The sequence below is a fragment of the Camelina sativa genome, chromosome 1, assembly GCF_000633955.1.
Source record: "Camelina sativa cultivar DH55 chromosome 1, Cs, whole genome shotgun sequence".
NCBI lineage: Eukaryota > Viridiplantae > Streptophyta > Magnoliopsida > Brassicales > Brassicaceae > Camelina > Camelina sativa.
This window is the reverse complement of record NC_025685.1, coordinates 10058074-10071228: the sequence shown is the minus strand read 5'-3', so window position 1 is coordinate 10071228 and position 13155 is coordinate 10058074. Positions and strand designations below refer to the sequence as shown.

General features: G+C 38.9%; 5 protein-coding genes across 7 annotated transcripts; 2 read left to right on the top strand and 3 right to left on the bottom strand.

Moving 5' to 3' along the window:
* LOC104786380 (protein HEADING DATE 3B-like) lies at positions 469-3275 on the top strand. 2 transcript variants are annotated; one of them, XM_010511800.2, is made up of 6 exons: positions 469-771; positions 951-1062; positions 1148-1376; positions 1511-2046; positions 2133-2184; positions 2262-3275. In XM_010511800.2, exons 3-6 carry the CDS (start codon positions 1158-1160, stop codon positions 3054-3056), a joined length of 1602 nt encoding a protein of 533 aa, XP_010510102.1. In that variant the 5' UTR covers positions 469-771; positions 951-1062; positions 1148-1157; the 3' UTR covers positions 3057-3275. The 2 variants fall into 2 exon arrangements, with proteins under 2 accessions (XP_010510102.1, XP_010510094.1); XM_010511792.2 differs by having other exon boundaries at positions 469-1062.
* LOC104786396 lies at positions 3449-4767 on the bottom strand. 2 transcript variants are annotated; one of them, XM_019227314.1, is made up of 3 exons: positions 4228-4767; positions 4060-4142; positions 3449-3978 (listed from the first exon to the last, which is right to left on the bottom strand). In XM_019227314.1, the coding sequence occupies exons 1-3, from the start codon at positions 4738-4740 to the stop codon at positions 3504-3506; spliced, it is 1071 nt and encodes a 356-aa protein (XP_019082859.1). In that variant the 5' UTR covers positions 4741-4767; the 3' UTR covers positions 3449-3503. The 2 variants fall into 2 exon arrangements, with proteins under 2 accessions (XP_019082859.1, XP_019082858.1); XM_019227313.1 differs by having other exon boundaries at positions 3449-4142.
* On the top strand, positions 5698-8588 carry LOC104786374 (uncharacterized RNA methyltransferase BH0687). The gene is made up of 10 exons (XM_010511780.2): positions 5698-6126; positions 6231-6473; positions 6551-6712; positions 6797-6906; positions 7118-7226; positions 7332-7487; positions 7577-7692; positions 7787-7953; positions 8043-8173; positions 8262-8588. The coding sequence occupies exons 1-10, from the start codon at positions 5755-5757 to the stop codon at positions 8367-8369; spliced, it is 1674 nt and encodes a 557-aa protein (XP_010510082.1). The 5' UTR covers positions 5698-5754; the 3' UTR covers positions 8370-8588.
* Positions 8436-9435, bottom strand: LOC109125541. Its single transcript, XM_019227307.1, has one exon. It carries the CDS (start codon positions 9270-9272, stop codon positions 9045-9047), a length of 228 nt encoding a protein of 75 aa, XP_019082852.1. The 5' UTR covers positions 9273-9435; the 3' UTR covers positions 8436-9044.
* Positions 9509-12539, bottom strand: LOC104786369 (uncharacterized protein At1g51745). Its single transcript, XM_010511768.2, has 3 exons — positions 12349-12539; positions 10912-11867; positions 9509-10490 (listed from the first exon to the last, which is right to left on the bottom strand). Exons 1-3 carry the CDS (start codon positions 12537-12539, stop codon positions 9685-9687), a joined length of 1953 nt encoding a protein of 650 aa, XP_010510070.1. The 3' UTR covers positions 9509-9684.

Genomic DNA, 13155 nt, shown 5'->3' with positions numbered 1-13155 from the left:
TGACAAGGATACGAGCTTCAATCATACTAGTCTCTTGAGACATATACTAGAAAAGTTTACTCGCTAACAAATTATAAGTTTCTTTGTAATCGATACAAAAAACAGAATCAACAACTCTACTTTTTTGTCAACAACATTCTAACATTCTCCTTAAACATGCGTAAATGACTAACAACGATATAATGAGTAATTGTCATCGATGAGATGACACATGGACATGGTCACACTTTGCTACACCATTGTTTCCACGACACCAAGTGTAAATGTTTCTTCTACTATGTATGAAATCTTGCGAAGGGACCCAAAGGGTCAATAAATGAAAACTAGTGGGCTCAAGCCCACGTAAGTCATACTCTCTTAGACTCTTACACACGTCAAGATTTGAGAAACCAACGAGACGTCGACCCTTCACGTGGAGTCTCATGGTCCATCCTTGGTTTTCTGCTAAACCAAGCCTCTGGTCCGGTTAAACTAGGTAAAGGTAAAGAAGACTCCGACCGAACACGCATCTTCTTCTCTCCCACAATAGTGTCAAGTGATTGCGATCAGAAACAGATATTTCGCTAAAGATTAGCCCAATTTAGGAAATTTTTGGAAAGATGATGATGAAGTTAGCCAAGAGAGAGAGAAAGAGAAATACAAAAAGATAAAAACATGTGGCTGTGTGTGTAAAAGACCGAGTCACCCGAACATCTACACCTTCACGCCATTCTTCTACCACTCGGACCTAACCAACAAATACCCTCCACGTCATCTGCAATCCGAGTTCCCGTGAGTTAGGGATCTTTACTTGAAGCAACCAGACATGACCGCAGAGTCACACACACACCACCACCACCCTAACCTTCACAACTTTTTTTGTCGTCCCCTCGTATGGAATCCATTGTGGGGCGACACAAAAAATATCTTCTTTTGCTTCTCTGCTTCTTCTTAACATTTGTTTCTTTCAGGTGGATTCGATCTCCATCTACATAAAAACAAAAACAAAGATATAATCTTTTCATCTGGATTTGGGATTGATCTAAAGTGAGATTTCAATCTTGGCACTTGGTTTATTGGAAGGTAACAAATCTGATTTTGTTTTTCATTTCTTTAGGTTACGTGTATGCGAAGGAATTGTATTAATAGGGTTTGTTTCTGAGCGTAGGGAAAAAAAGATGGGAGGAATGAAAGATGAGGCAAAGAGGATAACTATACCACCATTGTTCCCAAGGGTTCATGTGAATGATACTGGAAGAGGAGGTTTGTCTCAGCCATTTGAAGGCAAAACAATCTCTTCTAAACGTCCCACTCTTCCTTCTCTGGCAAACAACATCTCTGATTCTCTTTCCACTTTCTCTCTGTCTCTTCCTCCACCACCAAACACCGCTCGTCTCGTAAGTTCTTTAATTCACTCATCTCACTTTCTTGATTGTGTTGTGTGTATCTGTATGCTTTTATACAAGGATGGTTTTGATCACATTAGAATTAGCAATGCGATTTTGATCTGTCTGAGTATGTTTTCTAACAGATTGATGGACCTGAAAAGAATCAGTTTTCACCAATCTGCAACAACACTAAGTTTGAGGGGAAGATGAATAGAAAAGGCATGAATTATATAAGTCAAAAAGGATCATCAGTTACTAATACTAAGCCTATAATAAAACGAAATGAGTACCTCAAGAACCTTCCCAACTTGGATTTGCTCAAGGTTCCTGTTGTTAAAAGCTCAGAAAGAAATCCACAAGCAAACACAGATTTGTCACTCCAGTTTTGTACTAGCGGTAGTAGTAAAGCAGGAGGAGAAGCTGTTGGTTCTAAGATCCTTTTGTCAGACTGCTTAGAAGATGAAAGCCAGAATGGGTCTCCTAATGTGATGAAAACTCAATTATATAGAAGAAGCTTCGCTGAGTTTAACAATGAAACTCAAAAGAAGCTTAAAACTTTGCCTCAAGATGCTTCAGACTGCTCTGCAATAGAGTCTTTGTCTGGTTTGAGTGCATCTTCTTATGATGCCAGAGTCATAGGTGAAAAGAGGTTTTGGAAGATGAGAACATTTATGATCAAGTTTGTATCCTCTTCACTTTTTTCTTATGATTCCATGCTTCATAACTTCTTCGGTATCTCTTACTATTTCTTACTGATATTTTCAGTCAGCAAAAGATCTTTGCCGGGCAAGTATTCGAGCTGCATAGACTGATAAAGGTAAGCTTTTAATAACCTTATTGTTTCACTAGAATCTGTTTTGCTTCCTATGCTTCAGCTAATTGAACATGATGCAGGTTCAAAAGATGGTTGCAAAATCACCAAACTTGCTTCTTGATGAAAGTAAGGTTAGTGTTGACAAACATGGCACAATGAGGTCATCCCATCAGCAGGCATTGGCAGCTTCAAAGATTAAAAAACCAAACACTGAGAATCAGAAACCTGTAACTGAAGAATATCCAGAGTATATGAAACCGAAGCTTCCTCTACCCTCCATAAGCAAAGAACTCATGGCCCCGATTTGGCCACAGCAGCTACTTCCTGCTCCTGGAAACCAATGGCTAGTTCCTGTGGTAACTCATTCAGAAGGTTTGGTCTATAAACCATATGCAGGAACATGTCCTTCTCCTTCAGCATTAATGGTTCCAGTCTATGGCCAAGACTCGCTCGACACAGCTGCATTCAGGTTCCCTGTTTCTTCTCAGTTTAGCCACAGCTACTTCCCACCTCCTTACGCGCGGACAACAGTCGACCAGACAAACCCGTTTGGTCAGTATCAAAGATGGTCCAGCACATCAAGCCACATGACTCAAGCCATTCCATTTTCTTTAAAGAAGTCTCAGGAATCTAATGACAGTGAGGTACATGGAAGCACAGCTTCAAGTCCACCAGAGAAGCATAAATTTGAAGTGCTCCAACTTTTTCCTACAGAGCCTACCCATCAGACTGATGAGTATAAGCAGAAGCAGCAACCGCCGCTTCGTGCCATTAAAGCCATTCCTCATAATTCAACATCTGCCTCTGAATCTGCTGCAAGGATCTTCCGTTCCATTCAGGAAGAGAGGATGGACTCAGATCATATGATTAGTTAGTTTTTTTTACTATTTGAACTCCTTCCACATTCTTTTGCTCTAATTGCTTCTTCATCTTAGTTTAGATTTTCAGTATATTCTATTTACTCTTCATATGAAGATGTAAATCAAATACTGTCACTATACATCAAACATACACACACACACATACACATCCTACATTGATATTTGTATTGACAAACAGCTAATAAAAGATAAACTTTTGTTGTTCTATTCATTTATGTAGTATGCCAGTTTTAAGTTGAAGGGTAGAAGAATTCAAATTACATTACTTTTAGACTTGTTGAAGCAACAGAACAAGAATATATCTCAATCACCTGTAGAGATAAAGATTTCTCTAGCAGTTTAAGTGTCTATATTAGCAATGTGGATAATGATCAGTTTGTGTCCATGCTAAAGCTACACTCAAATTCCAAAACATTTCAGAACAAACAAAAAAAGAACCCATTAGAACCCAAGAACCTTTGGTGCAAGTTTGAGTAAAGGCTTCAATGCGCTTGGCGCAAATTTTCTTGCAAAGAGATTACACACTTGAGATGGCTGATCATTGTAATAGCAACCATGACCTCGTGAAAGCTTCTTGAGAAACCTCTCTGTTATATCAGCTTTTCCAAAAGTAGCTGGATGAGCACCACCTCTTGACCAATCTGTCCAAGTCAATGTCCGGTTAGCGAGCATATCCGAGTATCCAATATAGAGCATTGTTGGGAAGTAGTGTTCATCAACATAACAAGGAGGTCTACAAGACTCTTTGAATTTGTTATAGTAAACGATGTCTTCAACAATTTCAACAGCAAGCCCTCGGTTAATTTGAAACCACTGAGACCCTTTTCTCCACTGGCTTAGACGAACTTCTGGTCCCATTGCATAACTGTATCTGCCTCTCCCATAAGGCCCGTTCTCGTCAACAGAACCCATGAAACTATATCTTGATCTTGAGATATAATTGTAGACAAAGTTGAAGCCACGAACAGGAATGCACGCTTCAGAGAGCAAAACAAACCATTCGTTAGAGATATCGAGCAACGCATTAGCCAAAAGCCTCCTTTCAGCATCACACATACTCATCTCTCCCCAAGCCACAGTCTACACACAAATAAAGAAACTTCTAAAGTGAGAGAAACCAAATAAGCAACATTAACAAAAGTACGTTTTATATTGATTTAATTACCTGACTTGGGATCTGTCTTCTGTAAAACACAGATGAGCTTGGGAAACCTGATCTGTAATTAGGCAACGCATGAACATAGATTGAGTAAAAGCTCTCATGCCCTTCGAAAAACCTTTCCCAAAGTGGAGCAAACGGCAAAGGTCCTTTGGTGAGAAACATGAATGCTATTTTAGGAACCCTTTTAAACGGATATCTATATATCCCTGGCTCCATTGAAGCACGCCAAAGAAGCTCGCTGTCATTCATGAAGTGCCAAACATTCGATGGAGGCTTGATAAAGCTCTCTAACGTAGCGCTCTCACCATATGGAGAGATCAATGTTGATGGAGCAAAAGTTTGAATCTTTAAGTACTTGATCATGTGCATACTAACGACTGAGATTCCAAGAACAAAAACAAAGAATATCAAGAACACCTGAAGCACCCGCATCGGCAAAAGAGCTCTAGATTGGTTAGTGTGCCTCAAATTGGGAGGTGGTGAAGCATTATCCTTTATCCCTTCCTCCATCCCCATGATCAGTTTAAGTTTTTTGGGAACTGAGTTTAGCGTACACACTGTCTATATTAGTTACACAATAAGAGAAACAGAATTAGTATATTTCCCAAATCTCAGTAGCACTTAAACAAATCAGACAAGATTTGAGGATTTACCTTTGTGCGGAAACGTAAGCAAGCAAAAAACGTACGAGAAGCTCCAAATTCCAAACTAGCTCCTATCGTTTTAGAAAGAACAGAGACACCAAGATGATGAACGCACGTATTGTATCGAAAAAGATCGAAACTTTGAAATATGGGAAAAACTTTACCAGAGAGTACAAAAATTAGGATTTGGATCTTCTCAGTCACGCATTTTGTTTCAGCTGTCGGAATCGTTCATGATTCAAATGTAAATTTCGTCTCTCGTAAAAGCAAAGAAAGCTTATGTCTTGTCTTGATGATCGCAGTCGATGGGATGTCTCTGAAACTTTTGGAAACAGAGGAGAGCTTAAATGTAAGATTCCTCAGAGAAGGAAACATAATAAAAGCATTAAACCCTAGTAATGGACATTTGTATATCTTCTGTCTCATTCTGTAACTGAAGACGGTCTCTTTAAGACGTTTTTATTACAATTCATTCACAAGACAAACAAACGTATTATAGTAGTATTAAACATTTTGGAAACATACGCTTCATGTAAGTTAATACAGTAAGGAAACTGCCTAATGCAATGAAACGCTGTCGTTTTGTCATTAAGGGTTTTAAGCTCTCTGAGGAAGAACAGAGCGGTGACGTTTGAGAGCATCACTTCTCTTATCGCAAATTCTGAAATTAGCACTCTCTTCTACTTCGAGCTCTCGGTTTCAAAACGGTGTCGTAAAATGAAACTGCTTAATGTAACAAAACGGAGTCGTTAATATGATTAGGGGTTTGTTTAAGCTCTCACAAAAGAACAAAACGATGTCGTTTTAAGGATCCCATTCTTCATCTCTCACTCTCTTATCACAAATTCTGAAACTAGCACTGTCTTTACTCGAGCTCTCGGTTTCAATGTTAGCCACGACGCCTGCCCATGGACTCAGGTACGTGGTGCCCACACGCTCATGGATTTATAGATTACGATGCTGCTCTTCCTCTTCTTCGTCTTCCCTTGCTCCTCTCTCTCCTTTTGAATACTCCGGCGGTGATAACATCCAGAAGAAGGTGAAGGAAGAGAAGAGCAGCAACGGAGGCAATGAGAGAACGGCGCCGTATTACCCAAAACGAGGGCAAACAGTGGAGCTTGTGTGCGAGAGTTTGGGATTTAAAGGCAAAGGAATCTGTAAAGTTGATGGAACTGGCTTCGTTGTTATGTGTGACAGAGCTCTTCCCGGCGAACGTTTTGTCGGCCGTGTCACTCGCCGCAAAGGCAGCTATGCTGAGGTTTTTTTTTAATAAAAACTTCACCTTTTTCCTCAAATTGTGATAAAGTTGCGATTTTTAAATCTGATTGGTGTACTAATTGACTCTTTTGGTATAAACGTTAGGTGACAAAAATTAAGACGATATCTCCACATAAGGACTTAGTAGAAGCTCCATGTGAGTATGCATCTTACTGTGGTGGGTGTAAGACTCAGAATCTCTCTTATGAAGCTCAGCTTAAAGCTAAAGAAGAGCAAGTTCATGAGCTTATCAGACATGTTGGAAGGTTTTCTGATAACAACCCTAGTCTTGAGATTGTCTTGAAGCCTATTGTTGCTTGTGATATCCAATTCAATTATCGTAATAAGGTTTGATTGTGTTTTTGTGTTTTTTAAATGTGATTATTATGTGGTTGGTGGTTATAAAGTTTCTACACTTTGAATAGATGGAGTTCTCATTTGGTCCACAAAGATGGCTTCCGATTGATATGTTGCATGAGAGACAAGATGGTCCTAAGAACTTTGCATTGGGTTTACACGCACCTGGATTTTTTGACAAGGTTTTGAATGTTGATAAGTGCTTATTACAAAGCGAGCCAGGAAACGTGGTATGTTGAAAGCTGTTTTACTACGTCAGTATCTGCGTAGAGCTTTCCTTTCAGAGGTATTAATAAACTTTTTTTGCTAAATAGGTTCTTGCTGCTGTTCAAGATTGCTGGAGAGATCCTCAATTAAGTCTTTCACCATATGACTGTCGTTCACATGTTGGGTTTCTTAAACATTTGATGCTGAGAACTGGAAGGTATTAAAGGTACTTGAATCACATTGTCAATAGAAAAGCAACTCGTTCTTGTAATATAAGACCAGTAACAGGAAATTGTGTCTTTTTTCATGATGAGCTAGAGTTGATGGGAGGTGAAAATGATAGTTGTAATCTGCGCATGATCATTAGCAATAGTTGTTTCATTGCATTAGTTTTGCTAATGTTTTCTTATGATCAAACTTGACCATAGGAATGTGGAGACTGGTTCACAAGAACTTATGGTCAATTTTGTGACATCGTCTTATAAGCCAGAGCTGTTGAAACCCCTAGTTGATAGAATTTCATCAATTCCTCAAGTGGTACGTATTGAAATCTGATTTGCTTCATTCCTACAATCCTTGATGATTCAATGCATTTTTTCTTGCTTTGTATATTAACAATTCCATACTCCTCGTGAAATACAGGTAAGCATCATGAATAATGTAAATTCTTCAGTTGGAAATACATCTGTTGGGGAAAAAGAATATACTCTCTACGGGAAAGATACAATCACAGAGACCTTAAGAGGCCTTACATTTCAAATTTCAGCCAACTCTTTCTTTCAGACTAACACTCATCAGGTAAGTGAAACAGTTAAGCAACATGAGTATTTTACACTCCAAACGTTAAACACAAACTTGTCCAATATAAAATGGTGTTTACTATGTAGGCTGAGGTTTTGTATAAGCTTATTGAGGAATCCGCTGGACTCAAAGGAGATGGCTCAGAAGTCGTGCTCGATCTTTTCTGTGGAACTGGTACCATAGGTCTTACACTTGCTAGAAGGTAGAAATAAGAGTTTACAAGTACTGTCAAAGATTAACTTTTTAAGCAATGTTTTACTGCTGCTGATTGTTCAGTCTGATTATGTTCCTCCTAGGGCGAAACATGTGTATGGTTATGAAGTAGTCCCACAAGCAATAACAGATGCACACAAGAATGCCCAAATAAACGGCATAGAGAATGCAACATTTATCCAAGGGGATCTAAACAAAATAGGAGAAGATTTTGGAAACAATTTCCCTAAGCCTGATATCGTTATTTCTGGTTATAATCTTCTTCACACTTTAGTTGTATTTCATTTAGCTTCTAATATTTGCAGTTTACCATATTCGTAAGTACTGTGTTTTATACAGATCCCAATCGACCTGGTATGCACATGAAGTTGATAAAGTTTTTGCTAAAGCTTAAATCTCCACGGATCATATATGTTTCCTGTAATCCTGCAACCTGCGCTAGGGATCTTGATTACCTCTGTCATGGCGTGGTTAGTATCTATTAATCCACTTGAATCTCTACTCTTTAATATCATTTGTGAAAGTAATCAAACAAAACTTGGTGATTTGAAAACGTAGGAGGAGAAGAATATAAAGGGCTGCTACAGATTGATGAGTGTTCTGCCAGTGGATATGTTCCCTCACACTCCTCACATCGAATGTGTCTGCTTGCTAGAGCTTGTTTGAGCTTTCTTGTGACCATGGCCGCTTCGTTTGGTCTCCAAGCAGATGAGAAACAAATCGAAACAGAGATTTTTTTTTTAGATTTGAAGGAGTTTTGATTTTCTATCAGAGTTAAATCTTTGTAATCTTTTTTCATCAAGTTATATAGTAGCATTCATAGACAAGCATGTAGACCTTTTGAAAGAAGTTAAAATCCCACCAAGGCAAGTGTTCCTAATTAAAGATCCTGCTAAGAGAATAATAATATTTCCTCTTAAACCAATACAACACTAGTTGTTAAGTTAATAGTATTCAGTTGGAGGATACTTTCTAATTAATAAACTCCAATGGTATATGATAAAAATGGAGTTTTGTTTTCTTTATAAAACTGAAATGTAATTTTATTACTACATTTATAGAACGGAGAGAGTAGTTAACAACCAGTATGTTACAAGTCTAAGATATTAATCTATTGAAATCAGATAATTCCATTAGGAATGAACAAAAGGAACACAATCACACTACCTCTATGAACCCCACTCGAAAACATTTGAAAAACTATTTGAAAATCGATTGAATAAAGATAAATTTGTATTTTTTTTTATAAAAGAGTATTAAGTAACCTAAATGGCTTCAACAACAAAATGATCATCGTGTCAAAACGACAAAAAACTCCAATAAGCTTTCTTCATCAATGTCTTAATCTTGTTTCCTCGAGCTAAGTTGACGAGCATAAGCCGCAACACGCTTAGCCCACTTGACGATCTCTACCTTGAGCTTTTTGGAATCCATACGATTCAACGACAATGGTTTCTTCTTCTCTTCCGTTGATGACTCCATGAACGAGAACGACAAACATCGATAATAATGACTCGACTTGTGGCTTCCATTGTTCTTACCCTCTAAAGCCTGTTTCTTCACAGACATGTCAAAAGATCTCCCGAGTGAAAATGAAGAATTATTGTATATTTGTGTTGTGAAGGGACTTTTTTAATAGAGACAGGCGAGGCGCAGACAAAAGGAAAGAGAGTCTTACAAGTTATTAGACATATCACATATAATAGATGGTGTAAGGTAAAAGACGTGTAATCGAAGCATGGTGGTTTTGTTGACGTTTGACTTTGTCAACGCATATTCTTGTTGGCTCTATATTTTTCATTCTCTTATCCAATTAAAAATTTGTAATAAGGCCTATATATGTATCTCTGTATTGTACAGTAACACCATCCATCGCCCCCTAATACCGGGCTAATTTCATCTCGGTGAATGCTTAAGAACCGAGGTAAATGAACGTAAGAAACAAATGGCAGGAAGTAGAAAAGAGACCAAACTCATCTCATCATGTATTGCCTACAGATGGTAATGCTCTGTGCACTTGTCTCGTTGATCCCTTCAGTGCTTCATTTATCCTACTGAAGGCTACTTTCAGAGGGATGCAAGCGACAACTCTTTCTTTCGTCTTCTCTATCATCACCTTCTTCTTGCAACTTACTGTCAGCTTCTGCCCACTTAGTGTTGAGAGACACCTTGTCTTTATGGATAGAGATAAAGATTTATTTGACTTTGATGATTTATATGGAGGAAAATGTGATTTCTTTTTCTTGGCTTTCTTTTTTGATGACGGTTTTGGCTTCGCATCATCAACCATTGGCACACCAAGGGGATTGAGATGACTACTCACAATGAGGTCACATGATCCATCTTCAAGCACTTCAACCGTTGAAGGATGCCCAACAATAGCTTCACCATTCAATTTACTCCTAAGGGAAATCAGTGGAACATTCCGGGGCTTGTAGCTGGCTTTTACCTCCTCAATCTTCACGTCATACATTTCAGAATTTTTTCCCAAAGCTCGAGTACCAAAGCTAAAATGACCGTTTAGCTTTTGATCAGAGACAGAGCAACGAGACAGAAAATTGTTGTTGGCTTCGGCGTAAGCATTTCTTCTTTCTTCTTGTTTTTTACTCATCTGCCTTGAATTCCTTTTCCCTTTTAGCTGCCACTTTGAAGTGCTCTTCTCAACCAATCCATTACTTTCTTCGTTTTTCACTACATCATTATGGCTACTTTGACTAACCCGCCTTGTCGGTCCAGAAACAAGAGCCTTCGTGGGTGAAGAACATGTGAACGCTGCCGTCGTAATTCCTGGAACAACAACGGATGTCAGTTCAAGTCATGCTGATCACAACCCAGAAAAAGAAGCGACTAATGGATTTGGAATTTGATCCTAACAGGCAGAGAAAGAAATGACAGCGGAATATCAACCTAAAGCAAGACCAGAAACAAGCAAAAACAATTAGCCATAGATAGACAAGTAAAAGAATTAGGAAGCATCACACGATTGTCCAGACATTAGTCATATAAGCACTTTATGATGTGATAAATCCAATATATGGTTTTTAGGTACCATTCTGTTTTCTCTCTTCCTAATCGTGGAGACATTCAAAATTTTCCAACTAAAAGTAACAGAAGTTTGAACAAACATAGAGACACACTGCAAATGTACTCGATCAAAAGAGATATACAATCACCAGAACTTTTCTAAAAAAGGTTAAGCAATTTATACCTGTAGAGTAATTTTCTTCTCCAATCAGTGGAACATCAAATAACACATTGGACGTGTCATCATTTGCCGAAAGTGATATGTTCGATATTTCACTCTCTTTGGCCTTGCTATGGATCGCATCAACATCGTTTTCAGAAGCAGAGACATTCTCACATAAAACCCCATTGTTGTCCGAATTATTATTGCTGATTACAGCAGAAGCCTTGTTTTCTGAAAGCCCTGGAGGAGGCGAACAATCAGAATTGACAAGTAGTTCATCACGGGTAAGAGGAACAGATACCATAGCTGTACTCTCAAACACTTTTGTAAGTGGCCGTTGTCGGGTTCTTCTTATAGAGTATTCGTTAGCATTTATAACAGGCGACCTATTTCTTTTCATTGACGGCGAGCAATCCCTGCTACTACCATTAGAAAGACTCTCATTCGTCAAAGAACCATTGATGTTTGTATCACTTTTAAAATTATTTTCCTGCTTATCCTCGAGCACTGCACCGACCTGTACTTTTCCTTTTGATCCAATATCCTCAAGTCCTCTCATTCGTTTGTTGCCTTCAGTCCCATCATCTTCCGAGTCATTTGGTGTTCTTCTTCTCTTCGCTGACAAGGGCTGCACCTTAGAAGCTTTGACCTTATTGGTTTTTTTTAAAGACTTATTAGACTGCAAAGCAACTTTAGTCTCTACCACATCCCCGGAGTCCTCATTGCCCTTTCTGGAATAACATCTTCTAGGAACCTGACCAGATGTACTAGCCTTCTCAATACACTCTGGGTTATCTTTGGCAAGGTGTGCACTCTCAATCTCTAGAGCATGGGCAATGGCATCTTCTCGGCGGGCATACTTGACAGCCTTCTTACTAGTGGTCGATACAGAAGCCTTTGCTATCTCAATGCAAGCATCATACTCTCCACAACGAAACGCCTTCACCCTCTTGGACTTTTCAAGATTATACCAATCCCTGGAGAGATGAAGAGTAAAATAGTTAACTAACTATCTCTGTGTCACACCAACACTAGTTCTATCAAGGGAAAAGTAGTGAATCATTCGCAACTGAATGACACAATCAATTTGACAAATCCAGAGACGCATAACAAATTCAAGACGAGAAGAACAAGTAGCATGTTGAAAAACTGTAAACATCTATGAGAGAGAGAGATCATCTTCTGGTAACCTGAACTCACTTAAAAACCAAAAACTTCCATACATTCGTCCAAAGGTCTAACTTTTTCATATGGATATTGAAGAGATCAAAAAGAGTAAACACTACTTTGTCAAATTTCCATCAATCATTCAAAAAGCAAAATCGTAAAGGCAATGATTACAGAAACCTAACAAACAAGAATGCTCAAAAGAGAAACCATTAGGAGGAATACTACTACTACTAAGCCAAAGCCAATAAGGAAGAGATTAAAAAAAAAAGAGTAGTAGAAGTAACTCACACGCTAGCATCGTCACGACCTAGAAGCTTAATAGGAGTGCCAGATTTGGGAGAAACGATAGTGCCGTCAGGAACCTCGTGATGAGCCATAATCCGACCCGGCCACCATGACCCGTTACGGCGTCGGACCCAAACCAAACCTCCTACAGACGCATCAATCGCCTTACTGTTTCGCTCATCACTACTACCCATCACCCAACAAATCCCCTCGAAAGCACCAAAAACCCAGAAAACTCCTAATAATTGATCTAATGAATTCCCAACAGATGAAGTCAATCTCTTGGCGAAAACAGAGTCACGAGGCACGATCTTCAAACCAGACAAGCAAAATCGACGCCCCACGAGTTGTAAGCGCTTGTGAGAAAGGTTGCAAAAAGGGTTTTATTGAAGATCAATGAATACAGGAAGGAACCACAAGAGATCCAGTCACAAGTTCTTTCCAATTTTGAAGTTTTATTTTTTTATTTTTTGGTTCTAATCAGTAGCAGCGACACCGCTGATGTTTGATTCAAGGGTTTTGGGCTTTCTCCGGCTCGGAGAAGTAACGCAGAGAGGGAGCGAAGACGACGGAAGACGGCAAGAGAGAGAAAAATAGAGTTTTTTTTTCTTTCTTTCTTTTGCTTTTGAGAGAGTTTCGTACCCAAATACGGCCAGAGGTGTCTCTCTGTTCAACTACGTAACGAAACGGCTGCGTTTAGGTTTCCTTCTACTATACACTATTTCATTTTGGTCACTTTTTTTACCTTCCGATTTGTACTACAAAGAAGGATCTGTCTCCTTCCTCCTATATCTCTTGGTTCTGGATCTA